The sequence below is a fragment of the Trichoplusia ni genome, chromosome 6 (genome assembly GCF_003590095.1).
Source record: "Trichoplusia ni isolate ovarian cell line Hi5 chromosome 6, tn1, whole genome shotgun sequence".
Classification (NCBI taxonomy): domain Eukaryota; kingdom Metazoa; phylum Arthropoda; class Insecta; order Lepidoptera; family Noctuidae; genus Trichoplusia; species Trichoplusia ni.
In genome coordinates, this window is record NC_039483.1 from 1,821,315 (window position 1) to 1,846,661 (window position 25,347).

The 25,347-nt window shown below is 36.7% G+C and overlaps 2 protein-coding genes across 4 annotated transcripts in view; one reads left to right on the forward strand and one right to left on the reverse strand.

Moving 5' to 3' along the window:
- Positions 1 to 372: 372 nt before the first annotated feature.
- LOC113494859 (nucleolar protein 12-like) lies at positions 373 to 6,859 on the forward strand. Its single transcript, XM_026873362.1, has 6 exons — positions 373 to 1,848; positions 2,068 to 2,197; positions 2,707 to 2,920; positions 5,258 to 5,772; positions 6,040 to 6,153; positions 6,720 to 6,859. The coding sequence occupies exons 1-6, from the start codon at positions 473 to 475 to the stop codon at positions 6,780 to 6,782; spliced, it is 2,412 nt and encodes an 803-aa protein (XP_026729163.1). The 5' UTR covers positions 373 to 472; the 3' UTR covers positions 6,783 to 6,859.
- A 794-nt stretch (positions 6,860 to 7,653) lies between these two features.
- Positions 7,654 to 25,347, reverse strand: part of LOC113494954 (ABC transporter G family member 20) — an 87,894-nt gene continuing 70,200 nt past the window's right edge. For 2 of the 3 annotated variants that reach the window (XM_026873494.1, XM_026873495.1), the window contains 11 exons: positions 21,478 to 21,679; positions 19,303 to 19,417; positions 14,154 to 14,222; positions 13,374 to 13,549; positions 13,165 to 13,224; positions 12,780 to 12,935; positions 12,177 to 12,408; positions 11,787 to 11,911; positions 11,173 to 11,297; positions 10,565 to 10,809; positions 7,654 to 9,506 (listed from right to left, as the gene is read on the reverse strand). In XM_026873494.1, the coding sequence (XP_026729295.1) occupies positions 9,184 to 9,506; positions 10,565 to 10,809; positions 11,173 to 11,297; positions 11,787 to 11,911; positions 12,177 to 12,408; positions 12,780 to 12,935; positions 13,165 to 13,224; positions 13,374 to 13,549; positions 14,154 to 14,222; positions 19,303 to 19,417; positions 21,478 to 21,679 (1,828 nt within the window). In that variant the 3' untranslated portion in view covers positions 7,654 to 9,183. The remainder of the gene's footprint in view (positions 9,507 to 10,564; positions 10,810 to 11,172; positions 11,298 to 11,786; positions 11,912 to 12,176; positions 12,409 to 12,779; positions 12,936 to 13,164; positions 13,225 to 13,373; positions 13,550 to 14,153; positions 14,223 to 19,302; positions 19,418 to 21,477; positions 21,680 to 25,347) is intronic. The other variant, XM_026873496.1, reaches the window with a different exon arrangement.

Below are 25,347 nucleotides of genomic sequence, written 5' to 3' on the forward strand. Positions count from 1 at the left end.
ATGGACGAGTTAATTGCACTAGTTACATTAAAAAAAAAAACGAGTGGACATCTAAGTGTATGGCTCTATCGATTATTCTGGGATATTTTTCAAAAGAAAGTCCAGTCAGTGTGTTGATGCATGTTGTATTGGTTGAAAGGTTTAACAAATGCCGTCGTTTCACGAACAGAGTAAGCCTGAAAACATGTTTCGCAAAACGAGATACGGTATAGATTTTAGTATTTTAAAAACATTCACATATTTTAGTTCTTGTAAAATAACAACCCAGGTATAATTGAAATTCGGTTAACAAAAAGTTTGACGTTGAAAATGATAGAAAAACTCACATGGGGGAAATAACTTCTTACGTGGCAATACTAAACAGTAATGTCACTTAAAAGTCAAAATAAAATAACCAAAAACAACCATGTGCGTAGCAACCGCACACGGTGTTTGATTGCTATTTTTACCCAATACACGTGTGATTTGTGCAATGGATTACGTGTTAGGTGGTGTAGCAGCATTAATTACCGGGAACGTGACACCAAACAGGCCTAGACTTTCAAAGAGAGCTCTAACGCCAACTAAACACCAACCTTCGCCGAATGTAACTCCCAAGAGTGAATTTGTTGAAGACAGGTCCATATTTCTTTCACCAAGCATGCAGAAGAAGAAGGCTATAGTCAAGAAGTCTCCAAAGAGAATATTCCAGAATCCTGATTTGGAAACAACGGAGAATGAAGAGGGTAATTCAACCCTGGCCAGTCCATTGGCAGACAAAGTTAAGAAACATTTGAAAGACGATTTGGAAGCTGACAGTGCGGTAAACAAAAGTCTAACGCCTCAAAAATCTCCTAAAAAGAAGTCAAATAGCAAAAACGAGTCTGTAACACAGGGCAGTGATAAAATTGTGAGTGAGCAAAAAAGTAATGAAAACACACCGAAGAAAAAGAAAAGAAAACACATTTCTGAATCACAATCCACAGAAAACGTGGCGGAGACCCAAATCACAGAGACTGTTGGTACACAAGAAGCTGTAAGTCCTAAGGAAGGGAAAAAGAAACGCAAATCAGTCTCAGAAGCAGAAGGTGGCAATGAAAATATTACCTCAGAGTCTATCACAGAACCTCAATCATCCCTAGCTGATTCCAAGAGTCCTAAAAAACAAAAAATAATCAATAATTCAGATAATTCAGACAAAGACAAGGAAACTCCAGTTCCTGCCAACACGACAAAAAAGAAAAATAAAAGACGCAAGAAGAAGTCTAAAGCAGGAATAGAAGCAGCAGCAACAGTAGCAACAGCAGCAAGTGAAGAGAAAGCAGCAGAGAATGAATCTGAAGAAACAAATAAAGAAAATATTCAAACAGATAATCAGGGACCAACGAAAAAGAAAAATAAGCGTAAGAAATCAAAAGGAAAAGGAAATAAACCAGAAATCAAAGCAATTGAAGAGAAGCCAGCTGTTGAAGATGATGATAATAACAATGACGGTGATACCAGTGATGATGATGACTTAGAAAATCAAGAATCAAGTACAGTCAATCCAAATGCTATTACAGATAAAGAATCAGAATCAGAACATGAATCAGATGATGACATAGATTCAGAAAACGAAGAAACAAATAAAAAAGTCTTTGAATCTGAGAAACCAGATGAAAGTTCTGAGGATGAGGAAGAGGAAAAAGAAAAAGAGACTGTCAAGGAACAGAAAGAAGTGACAAAGAAGGAGAAGCCCAAAAAAGAAGAAGTAAATGCAGAGGATGAAATTAAAAGGACTCTATTTGTAGGCAATGTACCATTTAGTGCTAAATGTAAAAAGGAAATTAAGAAGATTTTTAATAAACATGGACAAATTGAGACTATAAGGTAAGACTGGATTCATCTCACTTTATTAAGAAATTATTATATTTTTCGAATACAGTAGGCTTTTGGTGGCAACCTGTTTACTGCATGTTGCGTTAGCACATATATTAATTTCTGTGAAATATGAATCATAAACTCCAATTTTATTGCTGACTATAAACTGGTTCCCCAAAGTTTTCCCCTTAAAGCTTATTAATTTGTTATCCTGTTTCCAATTTTCAGGATTAGAACAGTACCAATAAAAGATGGCCGGTTCACTCCGAAGCTGGCTTTGATCAAGAACGAGTTGCATCCAGAGAGGACCACTGTCAATGTGTACATTAAATATGCTGATGCTGAGTCTGTTGAGAAGGTTAGTACCTTTTGAGAGTTCTTTACGTAAAGGTTAATATCAGACACGTAATACGGGACCTCCAGTGTCTGCCTATTCTCATATCACCAGGCAGTGGTTGATTAGTTTTTTTGTATGCTTAATTTTTTTACTTTCATTAATTACCTTTGTGGGTGTCACTGTTCAAAAACTAGACACTAGATACTGCAATCCTAGATAGGTTTTATCTAGTATTGTGCTGATCTAAATCATTCCAGATAAGCTGTATTCAAATTAAACACCTTAGCCAACCAAACTGAATACAAAGCAAAAAGAAACCTAGGTGATGACAGAAAGAACTTCTTTTCAAACTCTTCCTAACTAGTCATAAGCAGATAGATAGAATAAAGAATTCCATTACCTCTTTGTTCTGCAACTATTAAGCATCATGATAAAAAACAAATCTCAATTACGCTAGTTCTTTGTTCACCTAACTTTCTCTCTCACTTGTCGTTATATTACGATACTTAAACTTATGCTCACACGTTCAGGCTCTGTGTGAGAACAACAGCGTCCTGCAGGAGCACCACCTGCGCGTGTCCCGCAGCGACGTGTCGGGCGCCGCGCACGACCCGCGCTGCGCCGTGTTCGTGGGGAACCTGCCCTTCGCGATGGAGGACGACGCCTTGCGGGCCAAGTTCGACAAGTGCGGGGCCATAGAGTCCGTCAGGATCATCAGGGATAAGAAGACTAATGCGGGGAAAGGTATGTTACGTGTTTATAGAAGCTGTGTCAGCTGCAACTTTGACTATTTTATTTATTTATTTATATATTTATTTATTTTTATTCGTTAAATATACAATTACAATATGTAGTGCTCCACAAAACCGGTTTATCGGTTTGCCTGTGGACGAGTCGCAATTTAGTTCATTTTACACATATATTATACATATAAAAGTTATACACATAGATATGTATTTACATATTATTTAACAAGTACTTTTTAAGTCTCCGTTTGAATTTGTGTTTATTTGTTTCTTGTCTGATATCTGCTGGCAAACTGTTCAACAGATATGGTGAGCGTTTCTTTAATGTTCTGTCGCCGTAATAGTTAGTTACTCTAGGAACGTCAAATTTACCAGCAGACATCAGGCGCGTGTTGTGGCCAGTGTTAACCATTGATAGGTTGTGCTCTTCTTTGCCATGCTGATTTACTAATTGTAGATATTTATGTTTGATACTAATTGGTAATATTTTACATACTTTAAATAATTGTCGGTAGTCGTCTTTATATCTGTTTTTTGTCTTTTTTGATACTAATAGTTTAATAAATCTTAATTGTAATGATTCTAATTTGTCTATGTAGGTTTTGAATGTTAAGCCATAGCTGTCGAGAGCATAATCCATCACTGATTCCACCAGAGAAAAATAAAGACACCTCAATGTATTAACAGGAACCTTATAGCTTAGATGATAGAACTTACTTAGCAATATTCTTAACTTACTAGCTATATAATCAATATGTTGAGACCAAGAGAAGCTTCGATCTACTTTTACACCGAGATATGTTACAGAATTATCAATTTCTATGGGTTTACAATGGCAATTTGTTAGGTTATTATGTATACATAGGTATTCATGCGCAATCAATTTATTCAGGGAAACAGTAAGCTGTGAATGTGGTGAGCGAATAATTAGGCATTTAGTTTTTTCTGAGTTTAAAACAATTCCGTTGTCGTGTGACCATTTAACTACAGCATTAATGTCCTGTTGTATTAATTGGAAGATTTCATTTACGTCGGTGCCAGCCCGCATCGCACATAAATCGTCTGCGTACATATATGCGGAACAGTGTCGCAGCACTCGGCATAGGCTGTTTACGTGCATAAGATAGCAAATTGGGCCAGCTCCCGATCCTTGCGGCACCCCGCTGCTCACCGGCACCCTGTCGCTCAGTGCTTCACCCACCTTAACACGGTAGGACCGGCCCGTGAGGTAATCTCTGAACCATTGGTTCAGGGGTTCTCCCACGCCGACCTCCTCCATCGCATTTAGAAGTGTGTTTTTATGCAGAGTATCAAACGCTTTCTTATAATCAAATGTTATAATGACAACAGTTTTTTTATGTTCTAAATAATTATTAATTTCGTCGGTAAACTTTGATAGCAATGTACCCGTACTTTTTCCTCTTAAGAAACCATGTTGACTATTGTCTATAATCTGATTACGATGTAAAAAATTACTTAACTGAATCACAATACATTTTTCCATAATTTTGTCTAGACTTGATAGTATGGCTATGGGTCTATAATTCGACATGTTTTTATAATCACCTTTTTTGTGTATGGGACGTACTATTGCTTCTTTCAATTTATCGGGAAACACATACTTACTAACAGACAGGTTTACTAATTTGGCTAAAACAGGACTGACTTTGTCCATCACTAGTTTAATGTCGGACATGCGTATGAGATCAGAACCCGGTGACTTGTTTCTACTCATGTTTTTAATTATAAAGATGAGAGTTTCCCGTTCAATGCATCCTCATTGCTATTCATCATCGGCCTAGCCTTTTCCCAACTATGTTGGAGTCGACTACCAGTCCAACCAGTTTCAGCTGAGTACCAGTGTTTTACAAGGAGCGACTACCTATCTGACCTCCTCTACCCAGTTACCTGGGTAACATGACACCCCTTGGTTAGACTGGCTGTCAGACTTTTCAAGCTTCTGACTACCTGTAACGACTGTCAAAGATGTGGGAATAACAGCCGGGACCCACAATTTAACGTGCCTTCCGAAATACGGAGGAACTCGCTATGACTAAGATGGTCACCCATCTACGGACCAACCGCGTCAACCATAGCTTAACCTGTGATCGAATCACTTATGCGGTTATAGCACAGCCACAAGCTCCTCCTCATTGCTATTGACTGATAAAAATATATTATTAATATTATTAACTTTTTTTAGTGTTTACCTATTGTATTTGTTTTTTCATATATTTTCGTAACATCTTAGTCACTACATTGTTAGTTTCTTAAATCAGATGCAATCCAAATTTTATGAAGCTTGCCAATAAGCAGTACATTTTCGGATTCTCAGGTTTTGGCTACGTGAACTTCGAATCAAAAGACGGCGTAGAACTAGCCCTTGCTTTAACAGAAGAAGATTTAACAGTCAAGAACAGAATATTGCGCGTGAAGCGATGCACACTGGGCACTGACAAGAAGAGACCAGCCAACAACCAGCAAAGAGGCAGCCAGGGGAACCAGGATAGACCACAAAGGGGAGGGTTCAAACAGGGAGGGGGGAGGGTTAGCCAGGGTAACAGACAAAGAGCGTTTGGACCCCCGGGCAACCAGCAAGGTGGTAGATTCAACAGCGGTGACCAGGGCAACCAGCAAAGAGGCAGATTCAACAGAGCTGACCAAGGCAACCAGCAAAGAGGCAGATTCAATTCTGAAGGCAACCAGCAAAGAGGTAGATTCAATGCTGCTGGTGACCAAGGGAATCAGAGGGGAGGGTTCAAGAAGTTTGATAACCAGAGGAATCAAGGACAGAAGGATGAGGAGGGCCGCGAGGGTGCCTTCAGAAGAATTATGCAAAAGAGGAAAAACGTAAGGGCACAAGAATGCTTAAAGTTTATTTATTAAGTTATATTTAGCAGCATAGAATACCTCAAAAAGTATTTGCTTAGATTTTGAGTACAATTTTGCTATTTTCTTCTAGTCCTACAGCAATATGCCTTTATTGTCTCTATTATAATCGATCATCTTAAGCTGTGTTTTTTTAATTTTAGACCTTATTTCAATATTTACAAAGTTGCGTTTCTTATATTATGCATCTCCTACAATATTTGTATACATACTATAATTTGTTTACAGGAAGGTACTGGTCCCAGTGACGGGCCTCCGAACAAGAGGCCGAATATAAATCAGCCCAGCAAAGAGAAGAAAGTCAGGAAGGAATTCGTTGGAATGACCGCAGAAAAGAAAAAGGTGATTAACAATTATTTGTTTTCTTCTTTAAACTACTCCCGCACTAAAGAATTTAATCCTTGTGTCGCGAGAGTTTCACTAACATACAATTCACATGCACAAAGACACCCAGACTCAGAACAAGGATTCGTGGATCACACAAATGCTTGTCCTACGCGGGGATCGAACCCGGCGATCGGTTTTAGTGTGGTGACCTCAACCACTCGGCCATCTGTGTGAATTTTGTAACTTCTTGTACTTTTCAAAGCTATTTTGTGTTGCTCATATCCGCAGTCATGGTATGTGTCGTCATTTTGGCGCCAGAAGGTTCGAAGGCTTTTGTCCTGTTTTTTTTTATTCCATGTAAGAAAGTTATTTTAAATAGCCAGGAAATCTACTAGAGACCTCCATGGTATTTTGCAATTAAAACTTTAATGAAATGAGACGTCAGACAAGACTCTAACTTGTAACTCCTAGCTAAAGGCGCAACTGAGCTACAGAGAAAATAGTGTGGTCTTTGAGCCATTTTGGTTCAAGTGTAAATTATGTGTGTCTTGATATTAATATTACATTTGTTTCTTTTTCAGAAACATAAGTTTGACAAAGGCCAAAAGAAGAAGAAGGCACTGAGCGAGATTCTAACGAAATAGTGTGATATGATGCTTCCAACCGAGTATGTAACTTATTATGTTGAATATATATTAAAATGTGATACCTTTTAATAAAATGTAGTATTTTTCATACTCTTCGCCAACAGTAGTAGGATCTTAAACTGAGGTGTTTGAGAAGTACTGAACAATATTTGATACATAGCTGGCAATTATAGATCTTTTGATATCAGAGCTCCAGACTCCGCAATAAGTGGCAACGTACAAGAGGTTTTTCTTATGGTTTAATTAGAGATAAATTTGTAGAAACGTAAATAAAGAAACATTATACACGGTCATTTTTAGTCGTCTTACAAAAGGAGCCTAGGCGCGATTATTATTTTTTTATCATCAACTAAGACAATAATTACGAAGAAAAATTAAACAAGAGAAATCTGAATATACTCTTAAAAACGATAAAAACGTCGCCGCCCGCGCCCCTCACCATTGTTACAAGGCTCGGACCGCGCTCGCAACAGAGCTGTGTTTCTAAAAAACTATGAATTGCATCATAATATTAAATAAAAATTGCATTTTAAATGTATTTGAATCTCATAAATACCTATTTTTTTATCATGAACGTGTTCTAGTCATTGGATACATGAACTGGGCTGCTTTTGTAAGACGACTAAAAAATCACGGTGTATACTGTCGGCCGGATGGTAGACTAGCTATGTCATAACGGGTTCCCCGAGTTTTGGAAGGCACGTTAAATAGTTGATCCCGGCTGTTATTTACACATCTTTGACAGTCGATTCAAGTAGATAGAAGCTAAAAGCTAACAATCAGTTTGAGATATAGAAAGACAGTCATGCCTATTTGTCCCGAGGCTAGGATGATGATGATGATGGGTAGGAACATCAATAAAATACAATTTATTTGGTACAGTATTTATTGTATAGTTGTCATTACAAAAATGTCAATGTTAGCAAAAATAATCACAGTCTGACACTTCTAAGATACAATTAATTTATTCTACACACAATCGACACATCGCCACGACACCTATCGATCGATTTACACAACTATTCGATGTTTATTTGCTAAAGCGACATCTTGACCGTTATTATAAAAAAGGTAATATTTTATACAAAACGCCACGTATAACTTATATTCTATTTTATCTACCAAGTCTACTTTCCATATTACCTAATTATCTGTACATCACTACATCTACAAAACATGCGACCATTGATTACAATAGATTTCGATACCATAAAGTTTGGGGTTGCCGTTCAAAAACAAGATGGCGCTGCTCTTCACTTCATAATTATCATTTTATAATTCCTCTATTACATTTAATTATTCACACACTTGTCAAATAGAGAAAAGACAAAATGCTAGTTACAAAATAATTAAAGTCAAAATCAGTTAATTTCGGGACCAATAAAAGGGTTTTTGAAAGTTTCTTATACACCATTATTGTTTATGGCACCATCTTATTCTATGGTAACTCATTTATCAGGTATTTTCAACATTGAATGTTAAAATCTTACATATAATGTCCCTTACCGATGATAGCGAAGTGCTCCTGTTTTTATCTTAGGATTGAATACATTAAATTTATTGAGAATACTGGTGCTGCCATGAAAAAAAAAATGTCATTACTTTGAATTGTTTAAGTAATGAATCAAATGAAAAACGTATTATACCACTGTATTGTAAGTTTAAAGTCCTGAAATAAAAACAAAAGCACATTTAACCCTAAAAAGCGTTGGACCAATCATTATTGCTAACATTCCCGTTAACCCTACACGTACATCTTGACACTAACGTATAAATATAGGCTACTATTTACATCGTGACTAACAGTCAATAAGAACTAAGTTATAAAAACAGTTTGTTCGTTTTTGAGCAAAAGTTTGAAACGGGTGTCAGAGCAAAAATATTTTAAATGTAAATTATTATTATCCAATTGATATATTATTCTTAGGTTTTTATTAAATACGTTTTGTTCGGTCACTTTTGCACTGAAACCCATAAATAATCTAAGTTTAACCGACTCAGCGTATATTATAGTTTTGAGCATTTCTTAGTATGCTTTATTTCATACATCGTTGGTAATTGTCATTAACATCAAAAATATTGTTATATTAAGTGTTTTATGAGCAATCCTGGATATGTTTGTATTCTCCTATGAATAAATACGGATATGAATTTACAAAACTTAATATTTTAGCGATTTTAATTTACAAAAGTTAGGTGTCCATTTTTTTATGATTTTCATATTTTTGCAAGTAAATGCAAATAAAATTTTGCTATGTATCTCAGAGTCTTGACTAAGCAAGGTGATTAAATTTTAATACTTTCTATCGTAACTTTACTAGACGATAGAATATCGCAGATATTTACTCATAAGAAAACACAAGTGGACGGATACAACCAGTCGACCGGCGATGGCAACCTAATTCCTCTTGAACCTCAGGATGGTGAGCGTGACGACTAAGAACAGGGCTATCCAAGCGAGAGTTGACACGAAGCCCATGTAGACCTCTGGGTCAGTGATGGGCCAGCCTCTGGTCAGGATAGATCGGAGGGAGTTGGTGGCGAGGGTCAGGGGCAGGCAGAGGGACACGTAGCGCAGGACCCACGGCATGCCCTCGATGGGCCAGATGACCCCACTCAGCAGGAGTGTGGGGTAGAAGGAGCCCAGAGCCAGCTGGATGGCGTTACGCTCCAGCTCGCAGGCAGCTGATATCACGAAGCCGAAGCACATGCCGCACAGACCTGAAGACATAGGTACACAAATTAGCTGTTTTTATTTTAATAAAGTACTTTGGAAACGTTATAAAGGACTACGTGCGCGCTTCTTGTCATTCCTATGGAGAACCAAAAAGAAACTCAATAGATCGTACGTTTAAATGTTACGTGTAGAGATACAAGTTTTATTAAATTATATTTGTAGTTAACCGATATTTTAAGGTTTAACTTTAATATGGATCGTGGATAGGTATAAAGATTAAAAACAGAGCATCTAATGATGTAACAAGTTAGCCTATAAATACCTATTTATGTGTACATTATTGTCCTTCAACAGACCATTGAACCAACTTAATGATTTTTCATTTTTCAACAAAAAACATTTTGACGCACTACACCAAACTACGTAATGACAAAAATCATTTAGACTTATTTTAAAAACTATATCATCATTACATTTGATGGCAGTAAAAACTACATGTATCGAAGTAATTACTATGATTCCTTGAGAAAAATAATATGTTATCTATGGATGTAATGATAGCAAAAACATAAATGCTACTTTGTCCCAGTCATTATAAAAATTATGTGCATTTGTAATTTTAAAGAATTATTGTAATTTTTCTACAAGTATGAATATCGTATAAATGCACTATTTATGTATTTAATTGACTATAATATAGCATGATGAGTGCATAAACGACAGGTCTGATAAATGAAACGACTAACTAATTCTCTTGCTATCGTTCTCCTGGAAATAACTACTTTTACAAGATAATTTTGGCAGCATTCGATAAAATGATCCCTTAAACTTGATGATAATAAGAACTCTATCTATTAGGCTTCGAGCTGGGATTGCATATGGAGGGCTGAAGGTACAGCTCAGAGGCGTGCCATGGAACAGGGCCTACGTCTAGCAGTGGACTGAGATGGACTAATGATGATGATGAGAAGCCTATTAAGCCTATAAAATTGAAATTATTCTTGTAACATTAAAACTGCATCTCTAACTTTTTTGTGGGGTATAAAGTATTATCATGTCCTAGGCAAGATATAGATATATATGGTTAGAAATCCAAACTCACCTTGCAGCAACGTCAGCATGATAACAAACATGATGTTTCCATTATTCTTGACTTCGAAGACGATGATCATGAAGATCAGGACCAGCGCGGTCTGCCCGCACATGACCACGAACTGGGTGACGACGTGGGAGAACAGGATCTCCCCGGGGGACACCCCCGCCACCCAGGACCTGTCCAGGAGACCCTCCATACGTTCTACTATGAGGGCAGAGGAAGTCAGGGCGACGGCTAAGAAGAATACGATGCTGGAAACAGAAAAAAATGTTTTGTTTAAAGAAGGTTTTAAGTTTGTCTAATATTGTTTTACAAGAAGTTTAAGTATACATGATACTTTGCGTTAAGGTTTTTGTATGTCTATCAGCTGTATTAAAAAAAACGACAAACTCAGCAAAATGTCCCGTTAACTGTTATGCTATTTTTTATATCAAGCGAAATGTGTTTAAAATAATCGAAAATATACAGCTTTTAATGATCAAATTACTAGTATGTATTATAGCTTTCATGTCCACCTGAAGAAATCTTTTTTCCTTAATGTCTTAAGTGTCATATCGTTATGTTGTTATCGTTGACCCATTTATGACCTAAATCGTTACATGTTGGGAACTCACGTCAAGATAACTCCAGGCGCGACGAAGTCTGTGAACGAGGGGTTCTTGTTGCCGTAGATGGGGTCCATGAAGTCGATGGGGATGTCGCCAAGCTTAGGGTTGTAGTGACACGTCTCTAGCAGATCCTGCAAATTGACGAGATGGTTATAGTTACGAAATTCTTATACTTTGTGGATTATACCACATCATAAATAAAATACGCCAAAACTTTTCACGTCCTCGGGGTAAAATCAAAGTTTTTATTTGAAGTAGGCCATTTTCCAGGCACTTTCAAAATGTAACATTAATGACTCTATTTGCGCGGTCTCAATGTGTCATTCTTATGGAGAAAAACCAGCAAGAATCTCCATAAAGGCAGGAAGTAAGTAGAGTCAGTCTCTAGATCAGATAGCGCATCAACACTTAAAGTAAGACTGTTGCAGTTGTGAAAAGAAGGCGGTACTATATATCGTGTAGCGCTGTCTCGCTTCCATCCGCAAAAGTTTTATTTCCGTTCTAGATGAAAGGCTCTCAGAGCCTACGTTCTTATATCATCGCTTAGTGGTTAATCTCATATGTCGTCTTTGCCTTTTCAGTAAAAGCTAAAGAATAAACGTTGTGGTTTCAGTACGCACCTTGGCGAAGTCTCGGTATGAGAACTGTATGTCTCTGTTGAGCATGAGTCCTATCTGCTGGTTGGACATGTCGAGCCACACTTGTACTTCCGAAGACGTTATGGTTTCGTTGTCAGCTGTGTCCGCTGTAAATACAAATAATTATTGTTAAATATTGTACATTATTATTACAGCACTAGTTGTTTCCCGCAGTACCCCATCTCGTGGTTACTTCTCCGCAATATTTTCGTATTTTCACCGGTTAAATCTTCCGAATATTCCAAGACTAAAGAAACGAACAGAAATTCATTTTTATATAACACCAAAAGCCAACCCCGTGACGTAGTTTGGGAAAAGCCTAGCCCCACACTGGACTGAAAAAGTCTAAAGATGATAATAAAAATGTCATACCTAAAGCCAATCTCGCGACGAGTGAGTCAGTATAGTTCTCGTTGAAGTAGAGCGCGCCCCATGCCTCGCCATCTTCCACCGCCTTCAGCGCGTCCGTGAGGTTCGCATAATACTCCTTCACCGTATGATTATCCAAATGGTCCAGGTATCGACACGAGAGGTTCTTCATAGAGCAGGACGCGTTGTAGGGACAGAGGCCGTCAATAATGCGTACGTCGTCGTTAACTACCGCCTGTGGATGGGAACAAGGTTATTGTAACGAGGAATCAAAAGTTAAAAGATTTTAACTTAAAGTTTTGAAGTTGCTGCTGAATTGAATTGAATTTTGGCTTACTGAAATATTTATGCTGTACATAATCACAGCTCTAAATCTTCTTTTTCTACGCTGTGCACGCTATTCTTTATATTTACTTATTGACCTGAATGTTTAATGTGGTTTATATAAGCAAAAAAATAGTTGTATAAACACTAACTCCCCTGTCAAAAACAAACGAGGCAGTACCAGAAAAATCTGTCTCACGTCAAAAGACCTTCAAAGAATCATCAATTTTAAAATATTAAAGGTAATATCGAATCCATCAAGATCAAAACCCTGTTACCCACCAGTCTCAAGCCGCTCGGGTCGCGTCCTATAGCCAGACAGAACAGGATGACCTGCATCACAGGCAGCACGAAGATGAACAGCATCACGCCGATGTTACGCCACATACGAAGGAAGTTCTTCTGGATCAGCGCCTTTATCTTACCGCGAGATGTGAACTGGAATGAAAGGAAAAAAGTTAATGGGATATCGAGGAAGTTTTGGGATACCACTAGCGAAATGTTTGAGGAAATGTTGTGTCGGATTCAATACGAAAACTGGAGGGATAACTTAGGTTAGTATCACCAAAATAATATGGAGTGCAGTGCTTGAAGATAACCAAATGGCACTATGCCTAAAAATACTATTGGTTGTTAATTAATTTCAAAAGACGTTTTATCTACTCACATTGAGACAGCTTCCACAGTCCTCGCACTCAGGAGTCACGTCGGTCACTTTGCCAGGAATCTGAAATGACACAAATTCCTTATTGAACAAACAACTACAAATAAGTTTCAATCTCGCAGAAAATTTTCAAGCCATTGTATCGTCAATGCTATTACCATCCACTCGACAGACGACATAGTGTAGTTGCTATAGTTAGATTCAATACTTACGTCGCCATTAGAGCCAGCCCCGTGGTCCACGATGAGCACCTCCTTGCTCTGGTGGAACACCAACCCCACCACCTGCGCATCCTCGGCCGCGTACGGCGCCTCCTCCCTCTTCGACATCTTGTTCAGACCGAGCGCACCACCAGTTACATTCAGCTCCACCACTTGATTCGCTTGACCTGGTAAAAAGTATATTAAGTTAGACTGATGTCAGGGACTCACAGCTGATCCCAAGAGCGAGTGTTCACAGTTTTGTATTGCTTTTAGCCCAAAAAACAGAGCGGCAGTAAAAGAATAAGAGTTCTAGCTGCTAGCTAGATGGCTTGAAAGTCGATGTATATTTTTGACAGTGGCAGTGGCATTAAGTTGTTTGTGCAAGTGTGACAAAAACTCCAGTAAGTCGTAGTCTGGTCTGAATGAGCCTGAAGAACCGCACTGACATTAGGTGTCGGGAAGATTAGGTACATTACCTGCGATGACTGACCTTCTTGTTATGAAAAGAACGAGAACCACCACCGCACTGTACAACCCTAGGAGCCCTAGGAAGTCCTGAGGACCAACACCGATTAAAATACTACGCACTACCACTATACAGATCGCACTATCTCATGTCCACAACATGTGTGGTGTCGTGCTAGGTCTCTTGCAGTGGCATACATAAGAACAATTGAAAAAACATTCAATTGTTTCCTATCGTTCGCAAATGCTCCGAACTTGGTTGTATAGAGTCCGACACCCAGTGTAAGTGTGGTGTTAGTGAGTGGTGACTAGAGCTTGTCTTACCGTTGGCTGAGCCGTGTGGTGCAGTAGTTAACTGATTGGACTGCTGCGGTGTGGGTTGCGTTTCTGATCCTAGTATGGAGGGAATGGATATTTAATTTTTTGGCATGTTTTGGAGAGATTGTAACTTTGGTAAGTTATTTAGATGCTACCTAATTATGGGAATGGAAAAGAAGTATGTCGGTTTTTTTGATTTTCCAAATTATTTCGCTACGAAAAAATAGTCCTTTTGACGTAGTTGAGGACCATAGTTATTCAGAAGTCCGGGGCAAAAACTCCTCTATAAAAGTAACCTATTTCTTGATTGCAACAGCCATTTCGGAGATACTTAATTACTCATTGTTATCAACGTAAACCTCATCATGTAGAAGTCAATCCTTCCGTAGTTGTGCAAAATCGATGGCCTCGTACACCGTAACGAAATGTTTCGCTGTTGGATGCAATGATGTAGAAAATGCTTTCTTCGTGACTTCGAGGGAGAGAGTGTCATGTACCGAGAAATGGCGTCGGGTGGCGTCCATCCTATGCAACTAGATAGTATATGTATCTTCACATCCCCATATAAATAAAGCAAGTAAGGGGGCAGTAACGGTAGACTTAATTCTCACACTAGATTTCATTCTTTATCCAATCGTAATAAGACTCAAAATCATCTTCGTACCTTCTTATATAACTATAATTGTTTCATGTTTTTTCTTTATAAAACCATCAAGTTTTCTCTGCAACTAGTATGATTAATTACCTTCAGTGTAAGATAGCATCTTATAAATAAGGTTACCTCTAACAAAGGGGATCGGCCTTGACTGCGCAATTTCCGATGCAAACAATAATTATTACGTAATTAGTAGCTTCGAAACTTAGGAAATTATAATTTGCTGTGTTTTTGATTGGTCGCTATTTGTTTTGTTTATAATTAGGCTCGTCTGTTTTGAACATTCGAAGTGAAATCCTCTTTATTATTTAAAAAATTGCTTTTCTTAAGCAAAAAAATGCTTGTAAATACATTATTACAAGATTTTGAAGTTTTTCCTGCGCTTTACACATGTAAATATTACGTACGGACTGTCGATACAAAAAGGAAATAACACGCTGCAGGTGTTCTCTTAATACCTTATGATAGTTTATTGTTTCGCACACCTAATGCAGTTTCACGAAAGAACAATAGCCCTTTAGGCTGTTGCGAAAATGTATTTTGAGAAACTGCTAATCGCGATAATGTAGCAAGCGTACTACGAGACTCTAGAATTTGTAAGGGCCCATTTAGACCATGCGAGAAATTCCATGCAAGTTGCAGTACATTGTGCCGCCGTGCAGCTTGAATATCTAACATGATAAATGATCGTCAGCAATGTATTGAAACTTGCATGATATTTCTCGAATCGTCTAAATGGGCCCTAACGTTAAGGAAATGTGCGTAGATCTAGTTTCAATTTGGAGTTACAATAATAAGTCTAGGTACTAGGTGTTAGATGCGTAGATAGGCTAAGATAATGGCATCACCAAAAAAACAGATGTAAAATACACAATGTGTGTGACAATTGGTAGATACATTGTCCAACCATAGAATTACAGTGACCAGTTTTTAACAATGAAACATCATTTTTCTCTCCAACGAATAATGAACAAACAATACCTCTCAATGTGACATCACTTGCAAAAACTATAAAATAAATGTCTAAGCAATAAATAACGCTTAAAGTTTGAAAAATGGCTGCGAAACTCTATTCAATGACAAATACACATAAGTGTTGCCATTATGATTAATTAAAACAGCTTCGGTTAAAATGTTTTCGATTTGTCATTATTACCGACTGTCATATTTACTATATAAGCTAATAATAAATGCTGATGAGACAATATGTATTTTTTTTGGCGAAATTTTGAAGAGTGCCAACCTTGTGTGATGAATCAAAAGGTTGGTTTGCAAGGACCTGCATAAAAAAAGGTTGGTGTAGCCATGACTTGCGAATTCTGAAGATATCTCTTTAGTATTTATGTTACTCATGTTCGTCAACACACATTAAATAAAAAATAGTTTAAATAATATACTGGTTATCCTTGTTTTGCTTGGATAAGTGACGTAATTATCTTTAAAGATTGAATTTAATTTACGAACACGTGATTTTTAATTCCTAGATTAAACATCTAAAAGAAAATAACAATTGTCAAAAAACACAAGACAAAACTAGTGTCTTTTGGTTTTTACATCTTCTGTCAATTAACAAAACTGGGAACCACTTAGAACTTGTTTGGATAAAGACGTTGCACCTAAACCTATATCGCCTCTTTTTCATTTTCTTGTATAGGTACCAGTCCTAACTTACTCTTAAGCGTAGTACTATTCTACATTCTGTACTTAAGCATACATTCAAAGGGTTGACGCATAAGGTAATTTGAATAAACAATTCGTCACGTGTCACACAGCCTTATGTGCGGACCTTTGAACCCCAAGTCTTGGAGATGAGCAATAGAAGAGTTATGACGAAAATAATTGTCTGAACAATGGTTATGTCCTATTTACGATAGTGGACCTTGCATTGTGAGGGTTTCGTAAGGCCGCGGCAGCACGCAACATGCAAGCACTAGTGATGGGCTTGGTCGAAGAATACTGCAGTTGAGGCAGGCCGAATATAAGGTTGTGTTTGTCTATTCATTATGTAATACGCGATACACAAAATCTTTATTGCGTTCCAAATGGTATATTTGTCAATGGTTTTTTTTTTATTTAATCCTTGTGTGGGGTTTTCACAAACATTCAAGCCACATGCACAAATATATGCAGACTCAGGGCAAGCATTCGTGGGTCAGATCACATTTCGTTCAGTGGGTTTGGCGTGGAGACCTCAATCACTCGGTTATCCGTAGCTAATTTTGGACCCTGTGGGATTAAGCTTTTTCTATTTGACTATATGTCTAAAATTGACTGTAAAGCCTTTTCAAACAGTTTTTGTAGCTTAGCATGTATCATAAACCAGATCCATAATAATTTTAATATAACGGGCTTTAAGTCTCATGTTGATACATCTTTGTTGTGCCAGTATTCAAGTAAGTCAAGACTTAATTATTTACAACAAGAAGAACAAAGAAAATCAGAACGAGTTGAAATGAAAGAAAACTGGTTAATTAACCTGTTACTTATTCAAGTTGTTATTGGATGGGTCCATACAGGTCACAATAGACTTATATCACTAACTAACAATATTAATCTGGACGGGGACTGTAGACAAACTTCATTTCATAATCGTTGAGGACTCGCTCAAATAGATTGAAGTCAAGTCACTTTTTGAATAAAAAAAGGATTTGAGACAGATGGAGGAACGAAGTAATTTTGGTTTAAAGGAATTGTATTTTTTTTAAGTATTTTTTTTTATTTTTTTACAAGTATAATGCTGTATAAACTTAATCAGAGAACTGGTTTGCTTTCTATAAGAGGGAAAGAGAGAGAGACAGATAGAGAAACACGCGCACAAGCTTACAACTATACCAAGAAGAGTCGTTTCATCTTTTGGTCTTATTTCTTTCCACTTTCCATAAATATTTTATTTGTTGCCTATTCCGACGCGATGTCAAATTTCCTAGGCCGTCGAAATGAAAAGACTCACTAAGACTCTAAAAGCCGAATAGTATTAGATATTCAGTTACCTTATTTCCCATCTCTATTAGAAGTAACATTAACTTCTAGATCAAACGAACAATTTCACAATACTAAACGTAATATCGTATAAATTTGCATCAATTTTCATATAAATCGTTCCTTGTGCAATTTTCTTGAACTTTTGGTACACAACTTATATAAATGCTGACTGATTTGATGATTTCAAGTAATTACTCACACCTACCTAATTACGACAGATTTAAAACCCAATTATAATTTGATTACAAAGTAAAGTGGTGCTTAATATTACATTAATATAGTAAAATGCTTTGTTCATATTTAGGTCCGGTTCGAATGCATTAAGTAGGTATACTAATAAGCTTATAATGACATGAGAAAATCCACTGTCGACAGAAAATTATTTATGTTTTAAATTATTTTCCACATTTTACGATTGCGAATAATAGTATCATAGACCAGCTGTTTAAGAATTATCTTTGAATCTTAGACTGCTGCCAATTCTTCAAAAGGGCGTAGTATTATAAACATGGGAGAGATTAGTCTATATAGACCGTGTTCAATAATATGAAGTCACTACAATTCTAACAAGCTATGTATTGGAGACATTCCAAATCTATCGGAGATACGCTATGTTGCCTACAGATAGAACAGATGTTTAGACATAGGTTTCCAGCTAAATCCAATTTTTGGAAGATGCCAGGACAGTAACATTGGCTGTTACATCATCAGAAGGTATCCTTTTGCCATAAAATCGTCAGAAGATATTGTCTTGGGTTGCCAAAACATTTACCTTTACCACTGACGCAAAGCATACGTTTTTATGTCATGGTTGATCATCTGGGATGCTATTAACAATACTGGTATTAACCTTAAAGAAACCATCCTAGTTTTGTCCCATAAGGGCTACAAGTTGTGACGTACGTCTGTTATGGCACTCCACAGGTGCTGCAGCTAGTTCTCAGAGAAAGTGATCAATATTGACAGTATATGTAACGTGAGAAACTTGATGTTATTGTTATTGTATATAATACAAGGCGTTTAAACAAACCACTGGCATGTTTTAAATACCGTTATTGTAAATAAACAAATTTATAAAAAAAATTGTCAATGTTCTATTAAATTTGTCATCAGCTGGTCTTTTGACGATATGATTGTATTTTTGTTCGGAATAGCAAATTATCCGTTGAAGAAAATTTATACGTTCCACATTTTACGATTGCGAGTAATAGTATCATAGACCAGCTGTTTAAGAATTATCTTTGAATCTTTGCGTGCTGTCAATTCATCAAAAGGGCACTAATTTATATGGACGAAATTTCGCTTGTTGCAGTCATAATTATACCATACCGAGAGGTTCTATCCTACACACGTGTCGAACTTAAATTTGTCAAAAAATATTGTTCAAGCAAACTCTATTTTACTAAAGACTTAACCCAAACACTTCGATTAAATAACTAGACGATAGGAATACTAGCAGGAACATCAAGTATCTGCAATATATTATGTCCGTAGTCATTGCTCCTAGCTTCTCCTTACCTTGTTTCCTGGACAGCTTTAGGAAGACATCTTCTAGTGAGATACAGCTGTACATCTGCAGCAGCGCCTGAGGAGACTCCTCGGCCAGCAGACGACCACTCCGCATCAGACCGATCTGAGGAACGAAACAGACTATCAGTTACGATAAGAGTCTTCAAGATGAATCTCGAATAGAACCTATTACATCCTCTTTAGTGATCTTAGTGGAGTTTTGGATGAGAGACACAACTCTAAACTGCGTAGTGCACTATCACGCTGGCACATTGACAATAATCTTACTTTAAGTATAGTCGAGAAGGCCCGGGCCTTTGTCAAATACATTGGTGACTAGGATTTCATGATGCAGATGCCTACGCTTAAGAATTTAGCTAGATCATATCTCAGAAGAAGTAACTATATTAAGTCAGAGCTAAAAAAATACAGTTGGGTTACATTGTGGCCCGTGGCAATTTCTCAAAATAGTTTTATGCAGTTAGCCTAGCTTTGATGCATCGTCATATGTGTTCTTAACAACTTGGAGTTCAGTCAGGCATGTAGCAGCATCGAGTATTCAAATACCCACAAAAAACATTTGCCTCTTCAGTTTGGAAGACGGTCAATGTCTAGTCATTGCAGTGCACGTTCTAGAATCAGCTTATAACGGAATAGTTATACCTAAGTAGATATTATTTTTGCCAGTTTTTGTTCAAGTCAATGAAAATAATAATGTCTGTCTGACTTTTTGTCTAGTCTATTAACGAATCCGGTAAAGCTGAACTTTTATCGTTGCTAGTGGTTCCACAAGATATTATAACAATAAAAAAAACGACTCTTGGGAATTGTATGACCAGTTTTGCAAACTGGACTCTGGTTTTTTTTTCTAGTTTTCTGCACTCCAGATTAAAACGTGTTAAATGCATATACTCTACTGAAATCTGGAAGATATAATAAGTAGATTGGCGTAGCGACAACCTACAGACACGCCAAAAAGAATACCTAAGAACATTGCATTAATTAACTAATTAATACATTTAGATAATATTCACCTCTAATCTTAAGGTTCATTAGAAAATATAATATTTGTCGTTCTTATTAGACATACATAAAGCTTCTTTGGTTGTACATTTAAAACTTGTATTTAACCAAAATTATGCGCATTGCTAATGATGATACAAAGTCAAACGAGGAAGCTGGCTCGGGCCTCCATCAGTTAGTTTTTTGATACGAAAACATGATTCAAGGAAATCGGTGTCAATGTAATAAACATACCGGAAATATTTGTATAATATTGTGAAATATTAAATACATAGATATACATATATTTGTGTCGTGAACTCCCTTGCATTACCTAGTCTTTTATGGACTTCTTGGTGAGAAATATGAATTTAATTTGCATAGTATAGAAGAATAATTGTTATGTTTTCTCACGAGTTATTTGCCGTAAAACTGTTAATTAGTGAAGTATCTATTGTACCTAATTGTGTTGCGTATTTGCCTCCAGTTGACAACGAGTGAATCAGGGATTTAAATAATACAAATAACGAAAAAAATTTGAAGGTTTTTGTGTTGGCTGATCTTGGTGAAATATAGGATGTTGGTGTCTAATGTCTATCTGGTTTTTGATCCACATTCTCAATAACATATTTCCATATTTTAAGTATTTAATATCCAGTTATTATCGCCGATTTGTCAACAACATCAAATAAGCACGTTTTTGAGCGCTCTTCTCGAATACAAAATGGCGGAAATATGACAACACGACAATTAGCATTGCTAACTTCAAAAACCTTCAGAATAATGCGACGCGTAATTTTTTTCTCAATTTGCACATATTTTAAATTTTTTTTTAACTTAACTGTGCGTCAAAAGTTTTTGTGTAATTTGTTAGTTTGAATAATTGTCGATCTTGAATTGCAAATAAGATACACGATTTCTAGCAGAGGCCTTGACTTTTACGTCACTGTACGTACGTTTGTTCGTACTTGAATTAAGTCATTGAATACTTTAAAAGTTTTCTTGGTATCTTCAGTCAACTCTTCTTTTCTTTCTAACTTTAATAAAATTAGTAGGAAATAAGTACCTAACGATTTGGAGAATTTCTAACGAGGACGTACATGGCCAGATAGAGCCCTACGATATAAATCTCTTATTGAAATATTAACACAAAAAAATATGTGTAATTTATGAGATACTCACGCAATGCGCCTGCCGCGCCTCTTCGATGTAATGCGTGGTGATGATGACAGTCTTGTCTCCGGAGCTGGTGATGCGCACCAGGTGGGTCCAGATGGACTGACGGAGCAGCGGGTCCACGCCCACCGTCGGCTCGTCCAGGATCAGGAGCTCGGGGTCGTGCATGAGAGCCACCGCGAACGAGACACGACGTTGTTGACCTCCACTGGAGAAGAATGGTTATTTTAGTATATACTGAGGAAGAAAATTTGTTATTTTCTAAAAGTTTTTTTTTGTCAATCCGTTTATATTTCATTGTAGTAATAATACCTTCATACTCTCTTTTCGTCCAGGGCAATTTTGAGGATTTGTCGTCGGTAAACCAATATGTACCTACTTTTATTTTACAAAATATGAGTAGTAAACAGTGGTGTATAAGAACTGTTTGGTAAGTTCGTTAATTAACTCTGGTTGCAAATTGAAATATGTTTGCATTTAGCAATTTTACAAAAAAACTAGGTTTTTTTAAGTTTCCGCGTAGAATAAGTGAACAGTTTTAATTTGGATCACGATTATTATCTGGTTACACAAATATTATATAATACGACTATATTATCTTAAGTAATATATTATTTAATTATTACGAATGCGAAAGTTTTAAGCAAACGTTACCCAATCACGGATGGAGTATAACTTGAGGTCAAATATGTATATCCTAATAGGAAAATTTTAAACTAAAACTTTAAAATTATTATAAGGGTAGAGGTCTGTGCCCAGATGTGGGACATCCATAGGCTGACATTTAAGTTTTTTTTTAATTGCTAAGAAAAATAGGTCGAAAATACATAAAAGACGAACTTGCATACATTAACTATTTGTACATAAAATCAAAAATCAAAAAATTCAAAAAAGTTTTTATTTCAAATAGGCCGTATCTCAGGCACTTTTAAAACGTTACATTACTGACTCTCGTTGCACGGTTCCAAAGTGTCATTCTTATGGAGAAGAACCGGCAAGAAACTCCATAAATCGTAAAAAGTGTATCAGGAAGACCAGCTTGAAATAAATTATTTACATAGAAATTGTTAATATTATGTACCTACCTAGCTAGGCGTGACAATCTGTTAATACACTAATTACAATTCATTCAATTGTTCATCATTTAATATTTTAGCAAATGTTAATATTTTTTCCTCTGTCACAAAGTTTTTCGGATATATAACATGACATGATATCGCATGATCCCAATTCTATCGTGATGGGTACCCATCAACGGTAGATTTCACCTAGCAAATATATAAAAACATGTAACTGATAGAAAGTTGATCGGTTACCTAACTGAAGAGTAAGATGACTTAATTAATCTTTTGTTATTTTATATAGCTGTTGCGAAATCTTCAGACCTCTTTGTTATTTAACATTTGTAGTTCCTGGTCTGTTCGTGGCAGGTCTTTAGAGATACTAAGTGTTTATAGGCGAGTGGTATAGGTCACAACGTCAAAATCACTATGTGCGGTTTGGTGTTCGCGTGGGAAAAGCATTTTGTGTGATCCACGAATGCTTGTTCTGAGTCTGGGCGTCTTTGGGCGAGGCAAGGATTAAATTCGTTACTTCAGGAGTTATTTTTGTTTAAATTACTGATTTATAAGAATGCAAGGATACGCGACTGGTAGAGGCCACCACGCCAAACCCACAGTGCGCGCCGTGTCGCCATTTCTAATTACTAAAACTGTTAGGATAAAACTGAACTACAAAAATAACATACAGACACGAATTGACAAATAAGTGTTCTTTGTATACATGTGAATGTTTAGTGAAACTTCAATAGTGCGGAAGTCGTTTCAATAATAAAAACATTTCATTGCATTTCGGTGTTAATTCTGCAACACTGTTTAGCGCTTACCGCACACATGTCACTCTAAATTAGATCTTATCAATACTTCTTAAACTATCAGTAAACTCCTGGGTCCTACCAACATCTCTTAAAAGTACGTTCGTAATTGTGTAAGCGAGTCCGCGCTCTACAGCTTGTAATACTCCGTCTCGCTTTTCCAACTGTTATACTAGTATTTTAAGATGTTGTAGGCCTAAGTGTCACGTCAGATCACGGATGCAGACATGCGCTCACATCTCTTACCTAACGGTTACAGCATCCGCAACACGCGGACCTAGATGACGAAATGTACTCTCGTACTCAATACCGATGAACATTTCACCTGAACGCACAATCAATAGTTATGGTGTAATCGGAATAATAACGCCATTGTTACCGCCTGAATGATATCGCTTTGTTTTTAAAGTAATTTAGCTATTACTGTTGAATTTTTATATCACTTCCTGTTAAACGGGTCGAAATATGTGGAAAGTATAAAGGAAAAGAGAATTGTTTCTCTCCTGATGTGGGATCTGGATGCTAGGGTTGTGGATGGTGTTGGTCATAGTTTCCATTGTATTTGGAATGAAAAGGATTTGATGGAGGAGTTTGAATACATGAAATTAGGTACAATTAACTGATTTAGAAGCAATAAACTGTTTTTGGACAGTTTAAAATCAAGTTAAAAAGTAAAATTGCATTATGTTTTAATAAATAAACAAATGATAAATAACAGAAAACCCGTCGATGTGACGCGAGTCTTTTTTTTTTTTAAACTTTCGCATTTGAGAATTGTTAAAGGTGTATACAAGTCGGCTTTTATTTAATTCTTATAAACTACAATCACTTTTGACATGGATACATCTTACTTAGTGCAATGCCTCTCATTAGCACCAAGTTATAACTGGTCTTGTAGTGATGATTTCGGCTGTGTTACAGCTATGAGCGTCTAACGACTCTTATATTATCCTACTTATATAATGAACGCGAAAGTTTGTAACTCTTGTTGTGTCGAAGTTTGTTCGTCTTTCACGCAAAAACTACTGAGCGGATTTAGATGAAATTTTGCACACGGATAGTTTATAACCTGAATTAATACAAAGCATAGTTTTATCCCGATGTTTATGTTCCCATATGATTATTTTTGATTTGTAGAGGGCGGGTCTACTGACAGCAGCTAGGGGTGGGTCTGGCATGGTTTTTTTTTATCTTCTCCCGCAGTCAATAATTCAATCCTTATGTCGTGAGGGTTTCACAAACACATTATGCACAAAGATTCCCAGAACCAGTACCTGGAAATGGCGAAAGAATTAGAAGCAGTGGGATAATACAAGGGCCCTTCCAAAGAAAAGAGTTAGGTAAAAAAAATTTCGAGAAATGAAATGAAGTTTCGATGTACTGGTGTCATTAAAAAACTATTTAAAAAAGTGACATTCTAACTCGGAACCTATTGCTTTCACTTCCTTTTTATGACAATATAAGTAATTTTACTTTATTTTGATTTTCATTTATCTTCTATAGTTCCCGCACTTGAATTTGTAGTTAAAGAGCGGATATCCGTCGCGAAATAATTTTAAGATATCTAACACTTGACCATTTTACAATTGTTGCAACAATACCATTGTCTAATGTAAAGATCTGTAGGAGGTAACTATTGCTTGAGAAACTATGTCTTATTAGACTGAGACTCTGATATGAACTACATTTTATAGTAACTATCGTGAGAATGATTCATTATTAATTGCAACGGGATTCAATAGTAAGGAGTCACAGGAATCAAACTGACTGACCGATTAAGGACTCCGGTTGGGTCCGAAACTAGTCGGGCGATCTCGATAAACACTCGTGAGTGAACCGTTGCATCCTACTACTATTATAAAGGCGAAAGTTTGTAAGTATGGATGTATGGATGTTCGTTACTCTTTCACGTAAAAACTACTGAATGAATTTGAATGAAACTTTACCACAATATAGCTTATACATCAGAATAACACATAGGCTACAATTTTTGAGGTTTCTAA

What these genes read in the sequence shown, in the direction of transcription:
- LOC113494859 (XM_026873362.1), top strand. Translation starts at nt 473, where the DNA reads ATGGATTACGTGTTAGGTGGTGTAGCAGCATTAATTACCGGGAACGTG. An exon ending in ATGCTGAGTCTGTTGAGAAG is followed by an intron (nt 2,198 to 2,706) that starts GTTAGTACCTTT and finishes TCACACGTTCAG; the next exon opens with GCTCTGTGTGAGAACAACAG. An exon ending in TGACCGCAGAAAAGAAAAAG is followed by an intron (nt 6,154 to 6,719) that starts GTGATTAACAAT and finishes TTTCTTTTTCAG; the next exon opens with AAACATAAGTTTGACAAAGG.